General features: G+C 44.8%; 1 protein-coding gene across 1 annotated transcript in view; it reads left to right on the forward strand.

Annotated features, from left to right (window-relative positions):
* LOC128703859 (26S proteasome non-ATPase regulatory subunit 10-like) overlaps positions 1–17,120 on the forward strand; it is a 135,169-nt gene extending 118,049 nt beyond the window's left edge. The window contains exon 4 of the mRNA XM_070104939.1: positions 16,933–17,120. Within this exon, the coding sequence (XP_069961040.1) occupies positions 16,933–17,120 (188 nt within the window). The remainder of the gene's footprint in view (positions 1–16,932) is intronic.
* The last annotated feature ends 10,496 nt before the right edge of the window (positions 17,121–27,616 follow it).

Below are 27,616 nucleotides of genomic sequence, written 5' to 3' on the forward strand. Positions count from 1 at the left end.
TTGGTTACAAAATGTTTAACTATCCGTGAATTTTCAAAGAGCAATTAAGCATGTTTTGTGTTTCTTAATAAATGTTTAGGTAGGTACATTATTTTACCATGTGTCTTAATAATAAAAAAATGTTTAACGAAATAATGTTGATGATAATAATAAAGAAATAATAATAATAATAATAATAATAATAATAATAATAATAATAATAATAATAATAATAATAATTATAATAATAATAATAATAATAATAATAATAATAATAATAATAATAATAATAATAATAATAATAATAATAATAATAATAATAATAATAATAATAATAATAATAATAATAATAATAATAATAATAATAATAATAATAATAATAATAATAATAACAACAACAATAATAATAATAATAATAATAATAATAATAATAATAATAATAATAATAATAATAATAATAATAATAATAATAATAGTTACAAGAGGAAAGGTAGTTCAATTTCCAGCAAAATAACATTGGGAAAAGTGATGTTACCACTGTTGTTTAAAACATTTATAGACGAGGATGTAAAATTTAATGTTTTTTTGTTGAGAAGAAGTTCGGTTACTGAACTATAATAAGTGTAATACATAGTGAGAGTTTTACTGTTGTTTTTAGCTGATGTCACAATAGTTTTGGGAGATTCTGAAGAAATGTTGCAACGGTTGGTAGACGAATTTGAGAAGGTGTAAAACTGGAAATTAAAAGTATTTAAAAATAAGAAAGAGCAAGACGGCAACAGCAACTAAATTTTTGACTGGAATGAGGGATTATGAGAGAAAAAAAATTTTCATTTATTAGGGAGTTGTAGACAGGTTGGCAGATGGTTGTATGAGAGATGAAGGTTGAACTTTAGAAGTGACGATGGTGCATTGGAACATCTGTGGAGACAAAGAACTTTCTCTAAGATGGAAAAACGACAAATATTAGAGGATAGTATGAAACCAACACTGTTATATGGGAGGGGAGCATATGCTTAATACGTTGCAGGGAGGAAGCTGCCTTCCTGAGTGGAGCGAATATTATATGGAGGAGTTGTGACGTCACCAAATGTATTATTCAGTGGGATGAGGAGGGATTCTTGAGGTGATTTCGATATAAGAGAGGTTGAAGAAAATACAAGAGAATATAAATACTGTTTGGAGTGAAGAAGTGGAAGGAAAGGTTGGAGTGAAGAAGTGGAAGAAGTCATGGAAGGAAAGGTTGGAGTGTCTTTGAACATCCATCAGACATGTGGAAGCATGTTAAGTAGTCATGAATGAAGGAAATTATTTTTTTTCTGAGATAACGTGCAGATGGAGTATGAGCAAGTTAACATTTATAAAGAGATTCAATGAAACTGTCTAGCGCCTTGGTAAATATATTACCAGTACTGTGTAGGAAGGTTGGAGATAACAAATACATTACCTGTGCTGTGTAGGAATGATGGAGATAACAAATACATTACCTGTGTTTTGTAGGAAGGATGGAGATGGGAAATACATTACCTGTGCTGTGTAGGAATGAAGATAACAAATACATTACCTGTGTTTTGTAGGAAGGTTGTAGACAGGAAATACATTACCTGTGCTCTGCAGGCAGGGTGGAGATAGTATATACATTACCTGTACTGTATAGGCAGGGTGGAGATAGTAAATACATTACCTGTGCTGTGTAGTCAGGTTAGATATATTACATACGTTAACTGTGCTGTGTAGGAAGGGTGGAGATAGGAAATACATTACCTGTGCTGTGTAGGAATGATGGAGATAACAAATACATTACCTGTGTTTTGTAGGAAGGTTGGAGATGGGAAATACATTACCTGTGCTCAGTAGGAATGTTGGAGATGAAGATATGGTAAATACATTACCTGTGCTTTGCAGGAATGTTGGAGATAATAAATACATTACCTGTGCTCTGTAGGAATGTTGGAGATAGGAAACACATTACCTGTGATGTGTAGGAATGTTGTAGAGAGCAAATACATTACTTGTCATGTGTAGGAAGGTTGGAGATAGTAAATACATTACCTGTGATGTGTAGGAAGGTTAGAGATAGTAAATACATTATCTCTGCTGTGTAAGAAGGTTAGATATAGTAAATACATTCCCTGTGCTGTATAGGAAGGGTGGAGATAGTAAATACATTACCTGTGATGTGTAGGAAGGGAGAGAGACAATACATTACCTGTGATGTGTAGGAAGGTTGGAAATAATAAATACATTACCTGTGCTCTGTAGGAAGGTTGGAGATAGTAAATACATTACATGTGCTGTGTAGGATGGTTGGAGATAGTAAATACATTACCTCTTCTGTGCATGAAGGGTGGAGATAGTAAATACATTACCTGTGATGTGAAGGAAGGTTGGAGACAGTAAATACATTACCTGTGATGTGTAGCAAGGTTGGAGATAGTAAATACATTACCTGTGATGTGAAGGAAGGTTGGAGACAGTAAATACATTACCTGTGATGTGTAGGGAGGGTGACGATAGTAAATACATTACCTGTGATGTGAAGGAAGGTTGGAGACAGTAAATACATTACCTGTGATGTGTAGGGAGGGTGACGATAGTAAATACATTGCCTGTGATGTGCAAGATGGGTAGAGATGTTAATGGTTGGAGGATAATATGAACTGTGGTGTCAACATGATTCTGGCAAAACAATGAATGAATAAATGATGGTGAGAGTGTTATTATCTTTGTCTGCTCAACTTTCCTTCGAGGTAGACGATCTGTGCTAAAAAATAATTGTAAAATACTCTTGAACACCTCCTTATATGCTTCAAATTTCTGTTCAACAATTCTCTTTTTTGTATATTCAGAATTTACTACTTTTACTCCGAAGTTTCACTTGTCGCGGTGATTCAGTTTTTGTTGTGTTTCTAGTCAGTTCTGTCTCGTTAACTGAAGAGAAAAAAAATCTTAGTTTTTTGAGAAATACATTGATGCTGTGATAATAGTTAGTTAATGTTTGCAGTAAAAGCTTACATATCTTAGTAAAGATTGATGTTTATTCTTTACTTAAAACGTTGAATTCATATTATGGTGATTTATAAGATAAAAAAAAGTGAAAAAATTATGGTTATTTAGGTTTTAATATTAAGACTATATTTTCTCAATTATTTTGAACGATATTCAATCATTATTTATGTGATCGCTTTATAAATAGAGAGAGATTTTAAATAAATATTTGGAATAATTTTGTCGAGAATCACAGATTTAACACCTGATAACTAAAAACACTCGACACTTGAAGACATTCTGAAGTGCTGGTGCAGCTGGCTGCCTGCCTGCCTTACCCAGATGCTGGTGCAGCTGGCTGCCCGCCTGCCTTACCCAGATGCTGGTGCAGCTGGCTGCCCGCCTGCCTTACCCAGGTGCTGGTGCAGCTGGGTGCCTGCCTGCCTTACCCAGATGCTGGTGCAGCTTGCTGCCTGCCTGCCTTACCCAGGTGCTGGTGCAGCTTGCTGCCTGCCTGCCTTACCCAGATGCTGGTGCAGCTTGCTGCCTGCCTGCCTTACCCAGATGCTGGTGCAGCTTGCTGCCTGCCTGCCTTACCCAGATGCTGGTGCAGCTGGCTGCCCGCCTGCCTGCCTTACCCTGGTGCTGGTGCAGCTGGCTGTCTGCCTGCCTTACCCAGATGCTGGTGCAGCTGGCTGCCTGCCTGCCTTACCCAGATGCTGGTGCAGCTTGCTGCCTGCCTGCCTTACCCAGATGCTGGTGCAGCTGGCTGCCCGCCTGCCTGCCTTACCCTGGTGCTGGTGCAGCTGGCTGTCTGCCTGCCTTACCCAGATGCTGGTGCAGCTGGCTGCCTGCCTGCCTTACCCAGATGCTGGTGCAGCTGGCTGTCTGCCTGCCTTACCCAGGTGCAGGTGCAGCTGGATGCCTGCCTGCCTTACCCAGGTACTGGTGCAGCTGGCTGCCTGCCTGCCTGCCTTACCCAGGTGCTGGTGCAGCTGGCTGCCTGCCTGCCTTGCCCAGGTGCTGGTGCAGCTGGCTACCTGCCTTCCTCACCCAGGTACTGGTGCAGTTGACTCCCCGCCTGCCTTATCCAGGCGCTGGTGCAGCTGGCTGCCTACCTGCCTTACCCAGGTACTGGTCCAGCTTTCTGCCTGCCAGCCTTACCCAGGTGCTAGTGCAGCTGGCTGCCTGCCTGCCTTACCCAGGTGCTGTTGGAGCTGGCTGCCTGCCTGCCTTACCTAGGTGCTGGTGCAGCTGGCTATGCGGCTGCCTTACCCAGGTGCTGTTGGAGCTGGCTGCCTGCCTGCCTTACCCAGGTGCTGGTGCAGCTGGCTACGCGCCTGCTTTACCTAGGAGCTGGTGCAGCTGGCTGCCTGCCTGCCTGACCCAGGTGCAGGTGCAGCTGGTTGCCTTTATGCCTTATCTAGGTGCTGGTACAGCTGGTTGCCTGCTTGCCTTGCTCAGGAGCTGGTACAGCTGGTTGCCCGCCTGCTTTACCCAGGTGATGGTACAGCTGGTGGCCTGCCTGCCTTACCCAGCTGCTGGTGCAGCTTGTTGCCCACTTGTCTTACACAGGTGTTGGTGCAACTGGCTTCACTCCTCCCTTACCCAGGTGCTGTTGCAGCTGACTGCTTGCTTGACTTACGAAGGTGCTGGAGCAGCTGGCTGCCTGCCTTACCCATTAGATGGTGCAGCTGGCTGGCTCCCTGCTTTACCCAGGTGCTGGTGCAGCTGGTTGCCCATTTGCATTACCCAGGTGCTGGTGCAGCTGGCTTAACACCTTCCTTACCTAGGTGCTGGTGCACCCAGCTTCCCACCTGCCTTAACCAGGTGCTGGTGTAGTTGGCTGCCTACTTGCCTTACATAGGTGCTGGTGCAGCTGGCCGCCTGCCTGCCTTTCCCAGGAGCTGGTGCAGCTGGCTGCTCACCTGCCTTACCCAGGTGTTGGTGCAGCTGTCTGCCCACCTACCTCACCCAGGTGGTGATGTAGCTGGCCGCTCGCCAGAATTACCCAGGTGCTGGTGCAGCTAGCTGCCCGTCTCCCATACCTAGGTGCTGGTGAGGATTGCTGCATGCCTGCTTTACCCAGATGCTGTTGCAGCTGGCTGCATGCCTGCCTTACCCAGGTCGTGGTGCAGCTGTCTGCCCGCCTGCCTTACCGAGGTGCTGTTGCAGCTAGCTGCCAACCTGCGTTTCCCAGGTGCTGATGCAGCTGCCTGTCTCCCTGACTTACCAAGGTGTTGCTGCAGCTGGCTGAATGCCTGCCTTACCCAGATCGTGGTGAAGCTGGCTGCCCGTCTTCCTTACCGAGGTGCTGGTGAAGCTGTCTGCCTGCCTTCCTTACCCAGGTGCTGGTGCTGCTGGCTGACTTCCTAGCTTGCCTATGTGCTGGTGCAGAGGACTGCCCACCTGCTTTACCAAGGTGCTAGTGCAGCTGGTTGCCCACTTTCCTTACCCTGGTGCTCTTGCAGCTGGCTTCAAACCTGAATTACCTAGGATATGGAGCAGCTGGCTACTCTCCTGCCTAATTCAGGTGCTGGAGCAGCTGGCTGCCTGCTTGCCTTACCCATGTGTTGGTGCAACTGGTTGCCTCCTTGCATTACATAGGTGCTCGTGCAGCTGGCACACATCCTGCCTTAACAAGGTGCTGGTGCAGCTGGCTGCCTGCCTGCCTTACCCAGGTGCTGGTGAAGCTGGCTGCCTGCTTGCCATACCATGTGCCGGTGCAGTTAGCTGCCTGCCTTCCTTACCTAGGTGCTGGTGCAGCTCATTGCCCGCCTGCTTTTCACAGGTGCTGGTGCAGCTAGCTGCCCACCTGCCTTACCCATGTGCCGGTTCAGCTAGCTGCCTGCCTTCCTTACACAGGTGCTGGTGCAACTGGCTGCCCGCCAACCTTACACATGTGCTGGTGCAGCTGTTCGCCTGAATGCCTTACACAGGTGCTTGTGCAGCTCGCTGCATGCCTACCTTACCTTGGAGCTGGTGCAGCTGGCTGACCGCCTTCCTTACCCAGGTGCTAGTGAAGCTAGCTGCCCACCTGCCTTACACTGATGCCGGTGCAGCTAGCTGCCTGCCTTTCTTAAACAGGTGCTGGTGCAGCTGGCTGCATGCCTGCCTTGCCCAGGAGATTGTGCAGCTGTCTGTCCGCCTACCGTACCCAGGTGTTGAGTAAGCAAGTTGCCCACCTGCCTTACCCAGGTGCCGGTGCAGGTGGCCGCCTACCTTACATACCAAGTTGCTGGTGCAGCTCTTTGCCCGCCTGCCTTACCCAGGTGCTGGTGCATCTGGCTGCCTGTCTGCCTGCCTCATGTGCTGGTGCATCTTGCTGCCCGTATGTCTTAATAAGGTGCTATTGCCGCTGGTTGCCTGCCTGCCTTACCCAGGTGCTGGTGCAATTGGTTCTCTGCCTGCCTAACCCAGGTGCTTGTGCAACTGGCTGCCCACCTGCCTTACCCATTTGCTGGTGCAGCTGCCTGTTCACCTGCCTTTACGAGGTGCTGGTACAGCTGCCTGCCCACCTTCCTTATCCAGGTGCTGGTGCAGTTGGCTGCCTGCATGCCTTACCTGGGGGCTGATTCAACTAGCTCCCTCCCTACCTTACCTAGGTGCTGATTCAGATGGCTGCCCGCCTGCCTTAGTTGCTGGTCCACCTGGCTGTCCACCTGCCTTTCCCAGGTGCTGGTGCAGCTGGCTTCACACCTGCCTTACCCAGGAGCTGGTGCAGCTCGCTGACCACTTGCCTTTCTCAGGTGCTGGTGCAACTGGCTTACCATCTGCCTTACCCAGCAGCTGGTGCAACTGACTGCCCTCCTACCTTTCCCAGATACTTGTGTAACTGACTTCGGGCCTGCCTTTCCCAGAGGCTGGTGCTACTGGCTGCGTGCCTGGTTTACCCATGTGCGGGTGCAGCTGGCTGCCCGTCTGCAGTACCTAGGTGCTTGTGAAGCTGGCTATCCATCTGCCTTACCCAGGAGCTGGTGGAGCTGGCTGCCCTCCTCCATTACCCAGGTGCTGGTGCAGCTGGTTGCCTCCTTGCCTTTCCAAGGTGGTGGTACAGCTGGCTGCCTGCCTGCCTTGCACAGGTGCTGGTGCAGCTGGCTGCCTGCTTGCCGCACCCAGGTGTCGGTGCAACTAGCTACCCACCTGCCTTACGAAGGAGCAGGTGCATGTAGCTGCCTGCCTTCTTTACCTCGGTTTTGGTGCAGCTTGCTGCCCACCTGCCTTACCCATGTACTGATACAGCTGGCTGCCTGACTAGCTTATCAAAGTGCTAGTGTGGCTGGTTGCCCACCTGCCTCACTCAGGTGTTAGTGCAGATGGCTGCCCACCTGCCTTACCCAGGTGTTGGTGCATCTGGCTGCCTGCATGCGTTACCTGGGTGCTGATGCAACTGGCTGCCTCCCTGCCTTACCTAGGTGCTGGTGCAGCTGCTTGCCCACCTGCCTCTCCCATGTGCTGGTGCAGCTTGCTTCACACCTGCCTTACACATTTGCTGGTGCAGCTGGCTGACCACTTGCCTTACCCAGGTGCTGGTTTAGCTGGCTGCCCGCCAGCCTTACCCATGAGCTGGTGCAGCTGGCTGCCTGCTTACCTTTCCCAGATGCTGGTGGAACAGCTTCCCGCCTGCCTTTCGAAGAGACTGGTGCTGCTGGTTGCGTGCCTGCCTTACTCAGGTGCTGGTGTAGCTAGCTGCGTGTCTACCTTACTCAGGTGCTGGTGTAGCTGTCTGCCCCTCAGCCGTACCTAGGTGCTGGTGAAGCTGGCTACCCACATGCCTTACACAGGAGCTGGTGTAGTTGGGTGCCCTCCTGCCTTACAAAGGTGCTGGTGCAGCTGGCTGCCTCCTTGCCTTTCCCAGGTGCTGGTACAGCTGGCAGCCTGCCTGCCTTGCACAGGTGCAGCTGGCCTCCCGCTTGCCTTACCCAGGTGTCGGTGCAACTAGCTGCCCACCTGCCTTACCTAGGAGCAAGTAAAGCTAACTGCCTGCCTGCCTTACTCAGGTGCTGGTGCAGCTGGTTGCTCACTTTTCTTACCCAGGTGCTGGTGGTGCAGCTGGCTTTACACCTGCCTTATCTAGGTGCTGGTGCAGCTGGTTGCCCTCCTGCTTTATCCAGGTGCTCGTGTAGCTGGCTGTCTCGTTGCGTTTCCCATGTGCTGGTGCAGTTTGCTGGTTGCTTGCCTTTACATAGGTGCTCGTGCAGCTGGCTGCCCCCCTGCCTTATCCAGGTGCTGGTGCAGCTGGCTGCCTGCCTGCCTTTCCCGGGTGCTGGTGCAACTGGCTGCCTACATGTCTTAACAAGGTGCTGGTGTAGCTGGCTGCCTGCCTGCCTTACCCAGGTGCTGGTGCAGCTGCCTGTCCACTTGCCTTACCCAGGTGCTGGTTCAACTGGCTACCTCCCTACCTTACTCAGGTGCTGTTGGAGCTGGCTGCATGCCTGCCTAGCCCAGGTGCAGGTGCGACTGGCTGCCTGCCTGTCTTATCCAAGTGCTGGTGCCGTTGGCTGCCTGCCTGCCTGCCTAACCCAGGTGGTTGTGCAGCTGGCTGCCCACCTGCCTTACCCATTTGCAGTTGCGGCTGCCTGCCCACCTGCCTTACCAATATGCTTGTGCACCTGAATGCCCACCTGCCTTTGTTGCTGGTCGAGATGGCTCTCACCTGCCTAACCCATGTGTTGGTGCAGCTGTTTGGCCACCTGCCTTACCCAAGAGATGGTGCAGCTGGCTTCACACCTGCCTTACCCAGGTGCTGGTGCAGCAGGCTGACCACTTGCCTTATCGTAGGGGTTTTTAAATGGAGATATCGAGGGTTGAAGGTAGACACACTTGTTGGATGGTAACATATATTGTCAGACTGAGATGATGAGGAATGGAGCCCAGCCTCTGCCTGTCTGAGCCTGTCTAGGTCTACACGCCGACTGAGAGAGAGGCAGAGGTACGAGCCTACACATGCGCATCCCGTGACATCACACAAAGTCACAGGCCTAAAAGGGATCTCCTATCTAAAGCACATGGATGATACTATATACTATACTATATAACACAGGGATCAGCAACTATGCTGACAGCTCGGTCATGTTACATATGTCGTCTCGACATACACTACCATCTATAAGCTGAACAGGCAGGCGGTTCTCGGCTGATTCTATACAATAACAAATTCATTTATAACTTAGAACTAATGGATGGTATCATAATGGCTGTTAACAAAGTGAGTTTTACGTAATGGGTGTTAACGTAATCACTTTTAACGTAATGAGTTTTAACGTAATGCATTACAATAAGAACAAATCATTATACAATATGGATGGAATTGATCGATCGATCTGTATTCATGCATTCTACGGATTCTGAGGAAGAATAAATATATATATATATACAAGGTGAAATTAACAGCAAAGATATCTGGTGCACTCAGACTATTACTGTCAAATTCTCAGAATACGGAGGGAACGTGAATACGAAAAAAAAGAATTTCTGAAAAACTAATCAGTTAATAACAAACAGTTGACAATTTACTTCATCTCGGACATCTAGTTATACAGACTATGTACATTTAAACCCAATTCTGCGAGGGTGAGGTTTACATATGCAGAATGGTTATCATCTCTGGGAGGATCGAATTCCTCTGCAATGGCTAACACATGCCTTGACTGAGGGAGATCTGAATGAGTATCTACAAAAGATACTTGTGGGTTTCTCATTACTTGTCGAGTACGCAAGGAGTAACGACATTCAGGTTGGTTATCTGATGAGTATCTAAGGTAGGGGGTACAGAGTCAAGAGGATTTTCAGCATCTGTCACATTAGTCTGGGTAGCAATATCATCAACATCGCATACTAATTTCATATGATCTAAATGCGATTCTTCGTACTTACCAGTACTAATTTCTCTAACCTTATACTTATTACCAGAGATATGTTCTACAACCCGATAAGGTCCGACAAACTTTTGATCGAGCTTAGGCATTTCGGATGTTTTGTTGAAATTTGTCAGCATTACTCTTGAACCTACTTTTACTTTTGATGGCTTAGCACGGCTATTAGTTACTCTAGTAAATTCTGCTGTTGATTTGTGAAGTGTTTCACGGATTCTTCTGAAAACACTTTGAGCCATGCTGGTACAAGTTGCTACGAAATCATCAGGGTTGTAATTAGGTTTCGGAGTGGAATATAACTCATAGGGTAAACGCTTGTCTACACCATACAATGCATAATGTGGAGTATCACCTATGGAAGCATTGTAAGCAGAATTTATGGCACATTGAACATCTGGTATGATTTCATCCCAAGTTTCACTATTGGGGTTGATAGTGGCTCTCAGGTCATCAAGTACTTTCTTATTGGTTCTTTCGGCTAACCCATTGCTGGCAGGATGATGAGGAACAATGGTGGATTTAGAGATCTTGTATAAAGTACACAAATTTTCAAGAATCTCATTACAGAATTCACCTCCATTATCTGTTACTAAGGACTTTGGGGTGGTATGCCTGCAGATAATGCGTTCTTTAAACGCTTTAGCTACTGTCTCTGCAGTCTTATCTGCAATAGGAACTAACTCACAATATCTGGTGAAATGGTCTACCATAACACACAGATGTTTGTTGCCTTCGAGGGAACATTTAAAATTGGTTAACAAGTCAAGGGCAACTCTTTCCCATGGTTCGCTAGTGGTTGGGTACACTTGGATTGGATTAGGACCATTGACATTTCCTTTATGTTGCATACAGACACTACATTTCTTAACATACTCGGAAATGTCAGTTGCCATACGTGGCCAAAAGTATTTCATTCTGGCTTGTTTCACAGAACGATCCATACCAGGGTGTGCAACACCTGGTGCATCATGAACTAGCTGTAGAGCTACGTTCACTAGTGACTGTGGAATTACTAACTGGTAAACTCTTCTACTTGGAGTACCCAACTCGGCTGTTTGATACAGTAATTCTTGGCTCATTACAAAATCACTAATGGGTGCTGGTGGCTTCACAGTAAGAATAAGATCTTCCTGGAGCTGGAATCGAATCACACCAGAACACAAGGGATCGGTTCATTCTTACTGGAGGAATGAACAAACTCGGTGGAGTGGATGACGCCCCCCGGTTGAAAAAATTACCGCTATAACACGCATTATGAGCAAGGGAGAACGAATCTACTATCTCAAACTGCAAGCACAGGAGAAAATAAATGAACACGGTCAACAATGCTGATATTCAGTCTGAGTTGCACACAGTGACACGAGGTATCAGCTATAAAGAAACTACACTTACAAGCATTAACATGTGAAAGTTACTCGAGAAATAACTTCTAACAATGCACTGATTACTGTCAACTAGGATGGGATCACAATCTGAAACACAAGGGACAACAACAACACTCAAGTGAGCACACTAGCCACAGAAACGTCTTTCTGCAACGGCTTGTGGCATCAGCAAGAGATGGCATAACTCGTTGCAAGTAAAGTTCCTCTCAAAGCATCCCCTGGGAAGGAACGAGTACTTGAACAAGTCGCCATCGCAAGGATAGTAGTCTCAGCACTATCCTGCATGCATGATATTGTGGTTGAAGTCCAGACAGGAGTGACAGTATTACTAGTGCCTGATCGCTCAGCTACGTTAATAAGTAATTCATGGATCTATAGGAACTTAATCTGAACTTCACATTTCGCAGCACTTTAACAAATCTCAGATACAAACTGTGAGAACAAACACATTGCTCAAGGGCTAGGTATTGTCTTTCAGTCAGTAAGGGAATATTGGTACTGTGGACTGATTCATATTGACTTTGACTGGCATGATACACTAAGTGAACGTTCAAAAGTGACTGGGACATCTTCTCAGTGAACTTACTGAAGGGCATAAGACAATAAAAATGGAGAGAATGACACAATAAGCTTAAATGGAAGAAAATGCTTAACGATTCTGCATAAGTAATTAAAAATTGACAGGTCACACAGTAAGTAAAGAACTCACACAAGAAAAATATTCAACTGAATGAACAACACTTTGAAAATCAAGAGAACTTGTACTTTACTCAAATCTGATTTGCTCAACTTTTACTTTAAATTGAATGAATGGCACAGTGAGTTGTCTTTACTTTCAATGCAACAGGGAAATACACAATAAAATGATAAAATGGACTCAATAAAACTTGTGCAAAATTGAAACAAATTGGGACACAATTCGCTGAAATAAAACAGAACAGATTAACTCGGTGGCACTCGATGTATGCACAAGGCTTATTCCTCTAAGAAAAAGGAGGAGTAGATGTAAAATAGAAAGAGACAGGCGCTCCCTTTACAGGCGACGGAAAAGAATAACAGAGCAGCTAAAAGAGGTCAATATATCTGAAATGCGTAGAGAGACACTGGTCAGAGAAATAGCAAGCATCGAACTTAAGCTAAAAGAATCCTTTAGGAGTCAGGAATCGCGGGAAGAACTAAAAGCCATAAATGAAATCGAAAGAAACCCAAAGTATTTCTTCTCCTATGCCAAATCAAAATCGAGAACAACGTCCAGTATTGGGCCCCTACTTAAACAAGATGGGTCCTACACAGATGACAGCAAGGAAATGAGTGAGCTACTCAAGTCCCAATATGACTCAGTTTTTAGCAAGCCGCTAACCAGACTGAGAGTCGAAGATCAAAATGAATTTTTTATGAGAGAGCCACAAAATTTGATTAACACAAGCCTATCCGATGTTATCCTGACGCCAAATGACTTCGAATAGGCGATAAACGACATGCCTATGCACTCTGCCTTAGGGCCAGACTCATGGAACTCTGTGTTCATCAAGAACTGCAAGAAGCCCCTATCACGAGCCTTTTCCATCCTATGAAGAGGGAGCATGGACACGGGGGTCGTCCCACAGTTACTAAAAACAACAGACATAGCCCCACTCCACAAAGGGGGCAGTAAAGCAACAGCAAAGAACTACAGACCAATAGCACTAACATCCCATATCATAAAAATCTTTGAGAGGGTCCTAAGAAGCAAGATCACCACCCATCCAGAAACCCATCAGTTACACAACCCAGGGCAACATGGGTTTAGAACAGGTCGCTCCTGTCTGTCTCAACTATTGGATCACTACGACAAGGTCCTAAATGCACTAGAAGACAAAAAGAATGCAGACGTAATATATACAGACTTTGCAAAAGCCTTTGACAAGTGTGACCATGGCGTAATAACGCACAAAATGCGTGCTAAAGGAATAACAGGAAAAGTCGGTCGATGGATCTATAATTTCCTCACTAACAGAACACAGAGAGTAGTCGTCAACAGAGTAAAGTCCGAGGCAGCTACGGTGAAAAGCTCTGTTCCACAAGGCACAGTACTCGCTCCCATCTTGTTCCTCATCCTCATATCCGACATAGACAAGGATGTCAGCCACAGCACCGTGTCTTCCTTTGCAGATGACACCCGAATCTGCATGACAGTGTCTTCCATTGCAGACACTGCAAGGCTCCAGGCGGACATCAACCAAATCTTTCAGTGGGCTGCAGAAAACAATATGAAGTTCAACGATGAGAAATTTCAATTACTCAGATATGGTAAACATGAGGAAATTAAATCTTCATCAGAGTACAAAACAAATTCTGGCCACAAAATAGAGCGAAACACCAACGTCAAAGACCTGGGAGTGATCATGTCGGATGATCTCACCTTCAAGGACCATAACATTGTATCAATCGCATCTGCTAGAAAAATGACAGGATGGATAATGAGAACCTTCAAAACTAGGGAGGCCAAGCCCATGATGACACTCTTCAGGTCACTTGTTCTATCTAGGCTGGAATATTGCTGCACACTAACAGCACCTTTCAAGGCAGGTGAAATTGCCGACCTAGAAAATGTACAGAGAACTTTCACGGCGCGCATAATGGAGATAAAACACGTCAGTTACTGGGAGCGCTTGAGGTTCCTAAACCTGTATTCCCTGGAACACAGGCGGGAGAGATACATGATTATATACACCTGAAAAATCCTAGAGGGACTAGTACCGAACTTGCACACGAAAATCACTCACTACGAAAGCAAAAGACTTGGCAGACGATGCAACATCCCCCAAATGAAAAGCAGGGGTGTCACTAGCACGTTAAGAGACCATACAAAAAGTGTCAGGGGCCTGAGACTGTTCAACTGCCTCCCAGCATACATAAGGGGGATTACCAACAGACCCCTGGCAGTCTTCAAGCTGGCACTGGACAAGCACCTAAAGTCAGTTCCTGATCAGCCGGGCTGTGGCTCGTACGTTGGTTTGCGTGCAGCCAGCAGCAACAGCCTGGTTGATCAGGCTCTGATCCACCAGGAGGCCTGGTCACAGACCGGGCCGCGGGGGCGTTGACCCCCGGAACTCTCTCCAGGTAAACTCCAGGTAAAGGATAAAATATTATGCACAGTACAGGGCATATGAAACTGCACTGAAATAAACTGTAGCAATATTGCAAATAATTGCTAATAAAAAAAACACTGCATAAAATTTCTGCAAGAAAGACTTCAATGGCAACACAATATTTGCACAAGAATTATTGCAAAATGAGTCAATGTGCAATAATAAAAATTATTACACACAAGAAAAGAAATATATCAAGGAATGAACACTTTAACTCTTAACTGCACTCAAACAACACTTAACAAGCAAACGAACAATTTACTCTAAAAGAAGAACTTAAAAATTGCACTAAGAGTGAATTTGTTAAATAAAACATGAAAAAACAATAGGTGCTAAAACACAACAAAAAAGCTTGAACACTTACAGTGATGCAGAACACAACACATCAACACTTACAGTGATGCAGAACACAACACATCAACACTTACAGTGATGCAGAACACAACACATCAACACTTACAGTGATGCAGAACACAACACATCAACACTTACAGTGATGCAGAACACAACACATCAACACTTACAGTGATGCAGAACACAACACATCAACACTTACAGTGATGCAGAACACAACACATCAACGCTTACAGTGATGCAGAACACAACACATCAACACTTACAGTGATGCAGAACACAACACATCAACACTTACAGTGATGCAGAACACAACACATCAACACTTACAGTGATGCAGAACACAACACATCAACACTTACAGTGATGCAGAACACAACACATCAACATAAACACAATACTAGAATTTTCTTGCAATGAAACTTGAGGTGTGAAAAATTTTGTAAAAATTATTTCTTGCTTGCACAAAATAATGGCACTATTGTCTGTGGAAATAAGACCAATTAGACACTGGCTAAATGAAAGAATATGAACACAAGAGTGTTCAACACACAGGGAACAAAACAAAAATACACAAAAGCTGGGAAGAAAAAAAAAATTATAACAGACAACACTGAGTTGTGATGCAGAATACAATTAAATAAATTACTGAAATACTCCACTGAATCACTGAGAACACAAGGTGATTCTGAAGTGTAAACACAAGTTCTATCCTGCTCATATGTTGCACACACAACAAGGAAAAACACTAAGTACTTACTTCAAGTGTATAAAAAGACACACAACACAACAGACATAAGACAATGCACGAAAATTAACACTGAATTAAGGAGATAAAAAGATTATTGCAATCAGTACATGATAAACACTGAGTCTGATCGAGAGTCACTAAATGTCACTATGAGAAAAATGTCTGGAAACACAAAAGAAATGTCTCAACACTCGCAAATGTCTCTATGAAAAAAAAATATTAATTATCGCTGAAACGACTTGGTGTAGAATGAGGTAGATGGTGGAAGGTTGGAGGATTGTTTATGTCGTCTTGCTGCTGTCCTCTGCACACGTATCGTAGAATTGCTCTTACATCGACGATAGACTTCACACAGGAGGCTTTTAACGGTGGCGCCACTGTCGAAGACACACTCTAGCTCTTGACCCCCTAAGTGGTCCTTAAAATATGGTGCTATAACCCTTAGTAGTGCACCAAAACACTGGTAGAGGATGGGTGAGTGGGTAATGCTGAGTGAGGCTTCTGAGGCCGCGTGGCGAGTGGGTGATTGGGTTTGTAGGCATACAGGGCTAAGACCAGAGGTGGTGAGACACACGTGGTCGTGGGCCTGTGGGTTGAACGTAAGTCTCATTGAGGACACCCACACTGCCGCGAAGATATTCTAAGCTGGCTAGCTTAAAATACACCCACGAAATACCACAACACCGCAAGGATGAAAAAGAGCACTCAGGATGGCATGGAGCTTAAATCACAAGCGATGAAAACTACTCACGTGGCTTACTTGAGTACTGGGGTAAGACACCTGGGTTAGCTGCTAGCTGGCTTATCTTAACCCTTCACACAGAATAGCTTGATAACTTCACACGATGTGCACAGCAGAGGTGGAAAACTGGCTTGGCAGGCAAAAGAATTGGATGAAGTAGACTAGGCTGGACTCGGTTGTTCTGACTCCCCCACCACAGACTGGAAACTGGCTCATTTTGCAAACTCGGGTCAACCCCTCGGGAGTGATGCAAATAAGCAGATAAACACTAATACAAAGAGACTGACCAGTGAATAATGTAGAAGCTGGTAGGAGCTTCGGCGGGAGAACTGGCTTGAGGTAGCTGGCTGGGGTAGGTCGGCCTACTGGTGACACGAAATGGCCGTCTTGCTGGTCGAAAGAAATCTCCGTACATCAGCGTAATTATCAATTTTACACCCACACTGCTGGCACCATTTATCGTAGGGGTTCTTAAATGGAGATATCGAGGGTTGAAGGTAGACACTCTTGTTGGATGGTAACATATATTGTCAGACTGAGATGATGAGGAATGGAGCCCAGCCTCTGCCTGTCTAAGCCTGTCTAGGTCTACACACCGACTGAGAGAGAGGCAGAGGTACGAGCCTACACATGCGCATCCCGTGACGTCACACAAAGTCACAGGCCTAAAAGGGATCTCCTATCTAAAGCACATGGATGATACTATATGCTATGCTATATAACACAGGGATCAGCAACTATGCTGACAGCCTTACCCAGGTGCTGGTTCACCTGGTGTCCGTCTGCCTTACCCATGAGCTGGTGCAGCTGACTGCCCGCCTAGGTTTCCCAGATGCTGGAGCAACTGCTTCCCGCCTACTTTTCGGAGAGACTGGTGTTGCGGGCTGCCCGTCTGCTGTACCAAGGTGCTGGTGAAGCCGGCTACCCACATGCCTTACCCAGGAGCTGGTGGAGCTGGCTGCCCTCCTGCCTTACAAAGGTGCTGGTGCAGCTGGCTGCCTCCTTGCCTTTCCCAGGTGCTCATACAGTTGGCTGCCTGCCTGCCTTGCACAGGTGCAGATGCAGCTGCCCTTCTGCTTGTCTTACCCAGGTGTCGGTGCATCTAGCTGCCCACCTGCCTTAGCCAGGTGCCAGTACAGCTGTCTGCCCATCTGCCTCGCCCAGGTGCTGGTGCAGCTGACTGCCTGCATGCCTAACCTGGGTACTGATGCAACTCGCTGCCTCCCTACCTTTCCCTGGTGTTGGTGCAGATGGCTGCCCTCCTGTCTTACTTAGTTGCTGGTTCAACTGGCTGTCACCTGCCTTACGCATGTGGTGGTGAAGCTGTTTGCTCACCTGCCTTACTCAAGAGATGGTGCAGCTGGCTTCACGCCTGTGTTACCCAGGTGCTGGTGCACTTGGCTCATCACTTGCCTTACCCAGGTGCTGGTACAGCTGGGTGACCACTGATGTGGAAAATTGCATTTATCTGTATGTAACTCATATCCACAAGTTGTCATATCCACAAGTTGCTCTAGACCTATTAATTACAAATGAAATATGTATATACACCAGGAATTCTGGTAAATATATAAATTTGTGGACTGTATATTAAATTAATAAAGAATTATATATATACACATTTATATACACATACATATTTACATAACATCACTCACCAATTTGACTGGAGATCATGGTGTATCATATTCAGAGAACCTCACTGTCTATCTATGAAAATAACACTGGCCAGAGTTACAAACATAAACAAACTTATCTGAGGTTCCTGGAGATGTCTTGTCCCGTCGCCTGATATCTCAAGTTATGCAGGAATGCACGTCCAACAATTTTGTCTCCTATTTGAGAGGTGTCAGCCCAATTTTATCTCTAGAGCATGAAAAATTCTTCCCATTATTCACTAACGTTAGTGTCCAGTTCAAACAACAATGGCGAGTCTTTTCTGCGCAGGCGCAGCTTCTTCCCATTTTTTATAACAAAAAGTTTTATTAAATACAGTATGGCCATCTATTTACATATAACTACTGTATTTCTGGAAAATATATACAGTATTTTCCACAACTGACCTTACCCAGGTGCTGGTGCAGCTGGCTGTCTGCATGCTTTACCCTGGTGCTGGTACAGATACCTGCCCGCTTGACTTAGCCAGGTGTTGGTGCAGCTGGTTACCTGTCTGCCAGCCTTACACAGTTGTTGGAGCTGCTGGCTGCCTGCCTGCCCTACCAAGGAGTTTGTGCAACTGGGTGCCCACCTGCCATATCCAGATGCTGGTATAACTGGTTTACCGCCTGCCTTACCCAGGTGCTGGTGCAGCTAGCTGCCCACCTGCTTTACCCAGGTGCCCGTGCAGGTAGCTGCCTGCCTTCCTTCGCAGGTGCTGGTGCAGCTGGCTGCATGCCTGCCTTACCCAGGTACTGGTGCAGCTGGCTGCCCACCTTCCTTACCCAGGTGCTGGTACAGCTGGCTGCCCACCTACCATACCCAGCTATATCAACTACCCACTCTTGTGCTTGCTTTTTTTTTACTTTATATTTCCCTGTCTGGTGTCTGGATATTAATCATGACATAAAAAGTAATACACAAAGAAGGAAAGTGTAAGGCTTTAAAAAAAAAAAGAAAACTGGTATGTGCATGTTCTCTTGAAGAAATTCCTGTTCACTTTCTCTTGAAGAAATTCCTGTTCACTTTCTCTTGAAGAAATTCCTGTCTATTCTCTCTTCAAGGAATTCCTGTCAATTTTCTCTGGAAGAAATTCCTGTCTATTTCCTCTTCAAGGAATTCCTGTCAATTTTCTCTGGAAGAAATTCCTGTCTATTTTCTCTGGAAGAAATTCCTGTCTATTTTCTCTGGAAGAAATTATTGTCTATTTTCTCTGGAAGAAATTCCTGTCTATTTTCTCTGGAAGAAATTCCTGTCTATTTGCTCTGGAAGAAATTCCTGTCTATTTTCTCTGGAAGAAATTCCTGTCTATTTTCTCTGGAATAAATTCCTGTCTATTTTCTCTGGAAGAAATTCCTGTCTATTTTCTCTGGAAGAAATTCCAGTCTATTTTCTCTGGAATAAATTCCTGTCTATTTTCTATGGAAGAAATTCCTGTCTATTTTCTCAGGAAGAAATTCCTGACTATTTTCTCTGAAGGATGCGACCCAGAAGATACCTAAGATAAGATTTTGTACTGATTTTTAACCCAGGAGGGTTAGTCACCCGAGATAAGACAGGAAATGGTATACTTTGTCAAGTGTCTGTCTCATTTGCCCCCTGGATGCCAGGATAGTTCCTACTATAAGCCAGAATAGTACCTATTACGTACCAGGATAGTACTGATATGTACCAGGATAGTACCTATTATGTCCTAGGATAGCACCTATTATATACCAGGATAGTACCAATTATGTACAAGGATAGTACCTATTATGTACCAGGATAGTACCTATTATGTACCAAGATAGTACCTATTATGTACAAGGATAGTACCTATTATGTACCAGAATAGTACCTGATATGTACCAGGATAGTACCTATTATGTCCTAGGATAGCACGTATTATGTACCAGGATAGTATCAATTATGTACCAGGATAGTACCTATTATGTACCAGGATAGTAACTATTATGTACCAAAGATAGTACCTATTATGTACCAAGATAGTACCTATTATGTACCAAAAGAGTACCTATTATGTACCAGTATAGTTCCTATTATGTTGACTGTTGCATGATAGCGCCATTATAACACCTATTAAGCACCAGGATAGTACCTATTATGTACCAAGATAATATCTATTATGTACCAAAATAGTACCTATTATGTACCAGTATAGTACCTATTATGTACGAGGATAGTACCTATTATGTATCAGGATAATACCTATTATGTTCCAGGATAGTACCTGTTATGTTCCAGGATAGTACCTATTAAGTTCACTGTTGCATCCTATTGCCAGGAGAGTACCTATTACTGACTCTTGCACCTTAGTGCTTGGATAGCACCTATCAAGTTCACTGTTGCATCTCAGGGCCAGGATAGTACCAATAATGTTCACTGTTGCATCTCAGTGTCAGGATAGTACCTATTAAGTTGACTCTTGCATCTTAGGGCCAGGAGAGTACCTGTTAAGTTCACTATTGCATCTTAGGGCCACTATAGTACCTATTAAGTTCACTTTTGCATAGTAGGGCCAGGATAGTGCCTATTAACTTCACTTTTGCATCTTAGGGCCAGGATAGTATCTATTAAGTTCACTTTTGCATCTTAGGGCCAGGATAGTACCTATCAAGTTCACTGTTGCACCTTAGGGCCAGAATAGTACCTATTAAGTTGACTCTTGCATCTTAGGGCCAAGATAGTACCTATTAAGTTCACTGCTGCATCTTAGGGACAGGATAGTATCTATTAAGTTCACTGTTGCATCTTAGGGCCAGGATAGTATCTATTAATTTCACTGTTGCATCTTAGGGCCATGGAAGTACCTATTAAGTTGAATCTTGCATCTTAAGGCCAAGATAGTACGTATTAAGTTCACTGTTGCATCTTAGGGCCAGGATAGTACCCATTAAGTTCACTGTTGCATTTTAGGGCCAGGATGGTATCTATTAAGATCACTTTTGCATCTTAGGGCCAGGATAGTATCTATTAAGTTGATTCTTGCAAAATAATGCTTCGATAGTACCTATTAAGTTCACTGTTGCATCTAAGGGCCAGGATAATATCTATTAAGTTCATTTTTGCAGATTAGGGCCAGGATAGTAACTATTAAGTTGGTTCTTGCATCTTAGAGCTTGGATAGTATCTATTAAGTTCACTGTTGCATCTTAGGGACAGGACAGTTTCTATTAAGTTCACGTTTGCATCTTAAGGACAAGATAGTACATATTAAGTTTATTGTTGCATCTTATTGCCAGAATAATATCTATTAAGTTCACTTTTGCATCTTAGGGCCAGGATAGTACCTATTAAGTTCATTCGTGTGCAAGCAAGTTTATTCAATTAGTAAATTAGTCCCGATGCATGTAATGGTTCTAATATGTGATATAAGTAGAGATTATCATTTCTGATCAACTTTAAACTTATATAATTGATGTGTTTTAATAAACCACAGCTTGTCTTAAGCTGACCTGTCTAAATTTCGATTGGTCGGTTATATTAAGGTAATTGTTTACCTTGTACTAAATAGGGAATGACTTTTCTAATCAACTGAATTGGATGTAATAATTTTGGGTGAGTATCAGTTTGTAGTTTTTTCCAATTTCATGAAACTGGATTTTTAAAAAGAATATCAAATTCAAATATTTTTTCTTACAAAATAGTACAGAATTTCAAATATCAGGTAAATGAGCAAAGTATACTGAAAAAAAAGAAAATTAATTTCATTATGGCCTCTTTAAGGATTCTTTCCTATTTTTCTGAACAGTCTCTAAAACATTTTCATTTATTTTCTCACAGGTTTACATTTAATTCTCAAAAAACATTTTATATGATCAGTTTCAAATTTTCTTAGGAAAGATTGGTGGGAAAATTTACATGTGTGGTTCCCAGAGGACAATTTACATGTGTGGGTCCCAGAGGACAATTTACATGTGTGGGTCCCAGAGGACAATTTACATGTGTGGGTCCCAGAGGACAATTTACATGTGTGGGTCCCAGAGGACAATTTACATGTGTAGGTCACAGTGGACAATTTACATGTGTGGGTCCCAGAGGACAATTTACATGTGTAGGTCACAGTGGACAATTTACATGTGTGGGTCCCAGAGGACAATTTACATGTGTGGGTCCCAGAGGACAATTTACATGTGTAGGTCACAGTAGACAATTTACATGTGTGGGTCCCAGAGGACAATTTACATGTGTGGGTCCCAGTGGACAATTTACATGTGTAGGTCACAGTGGACAATTTACATGTGTGGTCACAGTGGACAATTTACATGTGTGGGTCCCAGAGGACAATTTACATGTGTGGGTCCCAGTGGACAATTTACATGTGTGGGTCCCAGAGGACAATTTACATGTGTGGGTCCCAGAGGACAATTTACATGTGTAGGTCACAGTGGACAATTTACATGTGTGGGTCCCAGAGGACAATTTACATGTGTGGGTCCCAGTGGACAATTTACATGTGTAGGTCACAGTGGACAATTTACATGTGTGGGTCCCAGAGGACAATTTACATGTGTGGGTCCCAGAGGACAATTTACATGTGAGGGTCCCAGTGGACAATATTCATGTGTAGGTCCCAGTGGACAATTTACATGTGTAGGTCACAGTGGACAATTTACAAGTGTGGGTCCCAGACGACAATTTACATGTGTGGGTCCCAGAGGACAATTTACATGTGTGGGTGTCAGTGGACACTTTTGCATGTGTGGGACCCAGAATACAGTTTACATGTGTGGGTCTCAGTGGACAATTTTCATGTGTGGATCCCAGTGGACAATTTACATGTGTGGGTCAAAGAGGATAATTTTCATGTGTGGGTCCCAGAGGAAAATTTTCATATGTGGGTCACAGAGGACAATTTACATGTGTAGGTCCCAGTGGACAGTTTATATGTGTGGGTCTCAGAGGACAATTTTCATGTGTGGGTCCCAGAGGACAATTTTCATGAGTGGGTCCCAGTAGACAATTTACATGTGTGGGCCCAAAATGACAGTTTACATGTGTGGGAACCAGAGGACAGTTTACATGTGTGGGTCCCAGAGGACAATTTTCATGTGTAGGTCCCAGAGGACAATTTACATGTGTGTCCCAGAGGAGAGTATACATATGTGGGTCATAGAGGACAATTTTCATGTGAGGGTCCCAGAGGACAATTTACATGTGTGGGTCTCTGAGGACAGTTTACATGTGTGGGTCCCAGAGGACAATTTTCATGTGTAGGTTCCAGAGGACAATTTATATGTGTGGGTCCCAGAGGAAAATTTACATGTGTTGTTCCCAGAGGACAATTTACATGTGTGGGCCCAGAAGACAATTTTCATGTGTGGGTCCCAGTGGACAATTTACACATGTAGGTCCTAGAGGACACTTTACATGAGTGGATCCAAGAGGACAATTTACATGTGTGGGTCCCAGAGGACAATTTACATGTGTGGTTCCCAGAGGACAATTTACATGTGTGGGTCCCAGAGGACAATTTACATGTGTGGGTCCCAGAGGACAATTTTCATATGTGGTTCCCAGTGGACAATTTACACATGTAGGTCCCAGAGGACACTTTACATCTGTGGGTCCAAGAGGACAATTTACATGTATGGGTTCCACAGGACAATTTACATGTGTGGGTCCCAGTGGACAATTTACATGTGTGGGTCCCAGAGGACAATTTACATGTGTGGGTCCCAGAGGACAATTTACATGTGCAGGTCCCATTGGACACTTTACATGTGTGTGTCCCAGTGGACACTTTACATGTGTGGGTCAAGAGGACAATTTACATGTGAAGGTCCCAGAGGACAATTTACATGTGTGGGTCCCAGAGGACAATTTACATGTGTGGGTCCCAGAGGACATTTTTCATATCTGGGTCCAAGAGGACAATTTTCAAGTGTGGGTCCAAGAGGACAATTTACATAAGTGGGTCCCAGAGGACAATTTACATGTGTGGGTCCCAGAGGACAATTTTCATGTGTGGGTCCAAGAGGACAATTTACATGTGTGGGTCCCAGAGGACAATTTACATGTGTGGGTCTCGGTGGACATTTTTCATGTGTGGGTCCCAGAGGTCAATTTTCATATGTTGGTCCCAGAGGACAATTTACATGTGTGGGTCCCAGAGAACAATTTTCATGTGTGGGTCCCAGAGGACAATTTACGTGTGTCGGTCCCAGTGGACAATTTTCATGTGTGGGTCCAAGAGGACAATTTTCATGTGTGGGTCCCAGAGGACAATTTACATGTGTGGGTCCCAGTGGACAATTTTCATATGTGGGTCCTAGAAGACAATTTACAAGTGTGGGTCCCAGAGGACAATTTACATGTGTGGGTCCCAGAGGACAATTTACATGTGTGGGACACAGTGGACAATTTACAAATGTGGGTCCCAGTGGACAATTTTCAAGTGTGGGTCCCACAGTACAATTCACATGTGTGGGACCCAGTGGACAATTTACATGTGTGGGTCCCAGAGGACAATTTACATGTGTGGGTCCCAGTGGACAGTTTTCATGTGTGGGACCCAGTGGACAATTTTCATGTGTGGGCTCCTGAGGACAATTTACATGTGTGGGTCCCAGTGGACAATTTACATGTGTGGGTCCCATTGGACAATTTCCATGTGTGTCTCCAGTGGATAATTTACACGTGTGGACTCCAGTGGACAATTTTCATGTGTGGGGTCCCAGTGGACAATTTACATGTGTGGGTCCCAGTGGAAAATTTATATGTGTGGGCTCCAGTGGACAATTTACATGTGTTGGTCCCAGTGGACAATTTACTAGCATGGGTCCCAGTGGACAATTTTCATGTGTGGGTTTCAGTGAACAATTTATATATGTCTCAAGTGGACAATTTTAATGTGTAGGTCCCAGTGGACAATTTACGTTTGTGGGACCCAGAGGACAATTTACATGTGTGGGTCCAAGTGGACAATTTACGTGTGTGGACTTCAGTGGACAATTTTCATGAGTGGGGTCCCAGTGGACAATTTACATGTGTGGGTCCCAGTGGACAATTTATACGTGTGGGTCCCTGTGGATAATTTACATGCATGGGTCCAATTGGATAATTTACATGTGTAGGTCCACAGTGGACAGTTTACATGTGTGGGTCCCTGTTGACAATTGAAATGTGTGGGTCCCAGTGGACAATTTACATGTGTGGGTCCTAGTGGACAATTTACATGTTTGAGCTCAAGTTGACAATTTACATGTGTGGGTTTCAGTGGACAATTTACATGTGTGGGTTTCATTGGACAATTTACATGTGTGTGTAACAGTGGATGATTTACATGTGTGGGTCCACAGTGGACAGTTTACAAGTGTGGGTCCCAGTGCAAAATTTACTTGTGTGGGTCCCAGTGGGCAATTTACATATGTGGTTCCCAGTGGACAATTTACGTGTGTGTGTCCCAGTCGACAATTTGCATGTGTGTGTGCTCCAGTGGACAATTTACATGTGTAGATCCCAGTGGACAATTTTCATGTGTGGGTCCCAGTGAACACTTTACATGTGGGGGTCCCAGTGGATAATTTACTTATGTGGGTCCACAGTGGACAGTTTACATATATGGGTCCCAGTGGACAATTTACATGTGTGGATCCCATTGGACATTTTACATGTGTTGTTCCTATTGTACAATTTGCATGTGTGAATCGAAATGGACATGTGTGGACTTGGGAGGACAATATAGATATGTGGGTCCCAGTGGACAATTTACATGTGTGGGTCCCTGAGGACAATTTTCATATGTGTGTCCCAGTGAACATTTTACATGTGTGGGTCCCAGTGGATAATCTACATGTGTGGGTCCACAGTGGACAGTTTGCATGCGTGGGTCCCAGTGGACAATTTACATGTGTCGGTCCCAGTAGACAATTTACATGTGTGGGTCCCAGTGGACAATTTACATGTGTGGGCTTCAGTAGACAATTTACATGCTTGGGTCCCAGTGGACAATTTACATGTGTGGGTCCCAGTGGACAATTTACAAGTGTCTATCCCAGTGGATAAATTACAAGGGTGGGACCCAGTGGATAATTTACATGTATGGGTCCACAGTGGACAGTTTACATATGTGGGTCCCAGTGGACAATTTACATGTGCGATTCCCAGGGGACAATTTACATGCGCGGTCCCAGTGGACAATTTACATGTGTGTTTCCCAGTATACAATTTACATGTGTGGGTCCCAGTGAATAATTTGCATGTGTGGGTCTACAGTAGACAGTTTACGTGTGTGGGTCCCAGTGGGCAATTTACATGTGTGGGTCACATTGGACAATTTACATGTTTGGGTCCCAGTGGACAATTTATTTACATGTGTGGATCCAAGTGGACAGTTTACATATGTTGGTTCCAATGGACAATTTACATGCGTGGGGCCCATTGGACAATTTAAGTGTGTGGGTCCGAGTGGACAATTTACATGTGTGAGTCCCAGTGGGCAATTTATATGTGTGGATCCCTATGGACAATTTACATGTGTGGGTTCCATTGAACAATTTATATGTGTGGGTCCCAGTCGACAATTTACATGTGTGGGTCCTAGTGGACAGTTTACATGTGTGGGCTCCAGTGGACAATTTACATGTGTGGGTGCCATTGGGAAATTTACATGTGTGGGTCCCAGTGGACAATTTATACTTGTGGGTCCCAGTGGATAATTTGCATGTGTGGATGCACAGTGGACGGTTTACATGTGTGGGTCCCAGTGGACAATTTACATGTGTGGTTCCCAGTGGACAATTTACATGTGTGGGTGCACAGTGGAAAATTTTCATTTGTGGTTCCCAGTGGACAGTTTAAATGTGTGGGTTCACAGTGGACAGTTTACATGTGTGGGTCCTAGTAGACAATTCACTTGTGTGGGTCCCAGTGGACAATTTACATGTGTGGTTCCCAGTGGACAATTTACATGTGTGGGTCCACATTGGGCAATTTACATGTGTGGGTCCCAGTGGACAGTTTACATGTGTGGATTCACAGTGGACAGTTTACATGTTCGGGTCCACAGTGGACAGTTTACATGTGTGGGTCCCAGTGGACAGTTTACATGTGTGGATTCACAGTGGACAGTTTACATGTGTGGATCCACAGTGGACAGTTCACATGTGCGGGTCCACAGTGGACAATTTACATGTGTGGTTCCCAGTGGACAATTTACATGTGTGGGTCCACAGTGGGCAATTTACATGTGTGGGTCCCAGTGGACAGTTTACATGTGTGGGTTCACAGTGGACAGTTTACATGTGTGGATCCACAGTGGACAGTTTACATGTGTGGGTCCACAGTGGACAGTTTACATGTGTGGATCCACAGTGGACAGTTTAAGTGTGTGGGTCCACAGTGGACAGTTCACATGTGCGGGTCCACAGTGGACAGTTTACATGTTCGGGTCCACAGTGAACAGTTTACATGTGTGGGTCCACAGTGGACAGTTTACATGTTTGGGTCCACAGTGGACAGTTTACATGTGTGGGTCCACAGTGGACAGTTTACATGTGTGGGTCCACAGTGGACAGTTTACATGTGTGGGTCCACAGTGGACAGTTTACATGTGTGGATCCACAGTGGACAGTTTAAGTGTGTGGGTCCACAGTGGACAGTTCACATGTGTGGGTCCACAGTGGACAGTTTACATGTGTGGGTCCACAGTGGACAGTTTACATGTGTGGGTCCACAGTGGACAGTTTAAATGTGTGGGTCCACAGTGGACAGTTTACATGTGTGGGTCCACAGTGGACAGTTTACATGTTGGG

The sequence above is a fragment of the Cherax quadricarinatus genome, chromosome 95, assembly GCF_038502225.1.
Source record: "Cherax quadricarinatus isolate ZL_2023a chromosome 95, ASM3850222v1, whole genome shotgun sequence".
In the NCBI taxonomy this organism is placed as follows: domain Eukaryota; kingdom Metazoa; phylum Arthropoda; class Malacostraca; order Decapoda; family Parastacidae; genus Cherax; species Cherax quadricarinatus.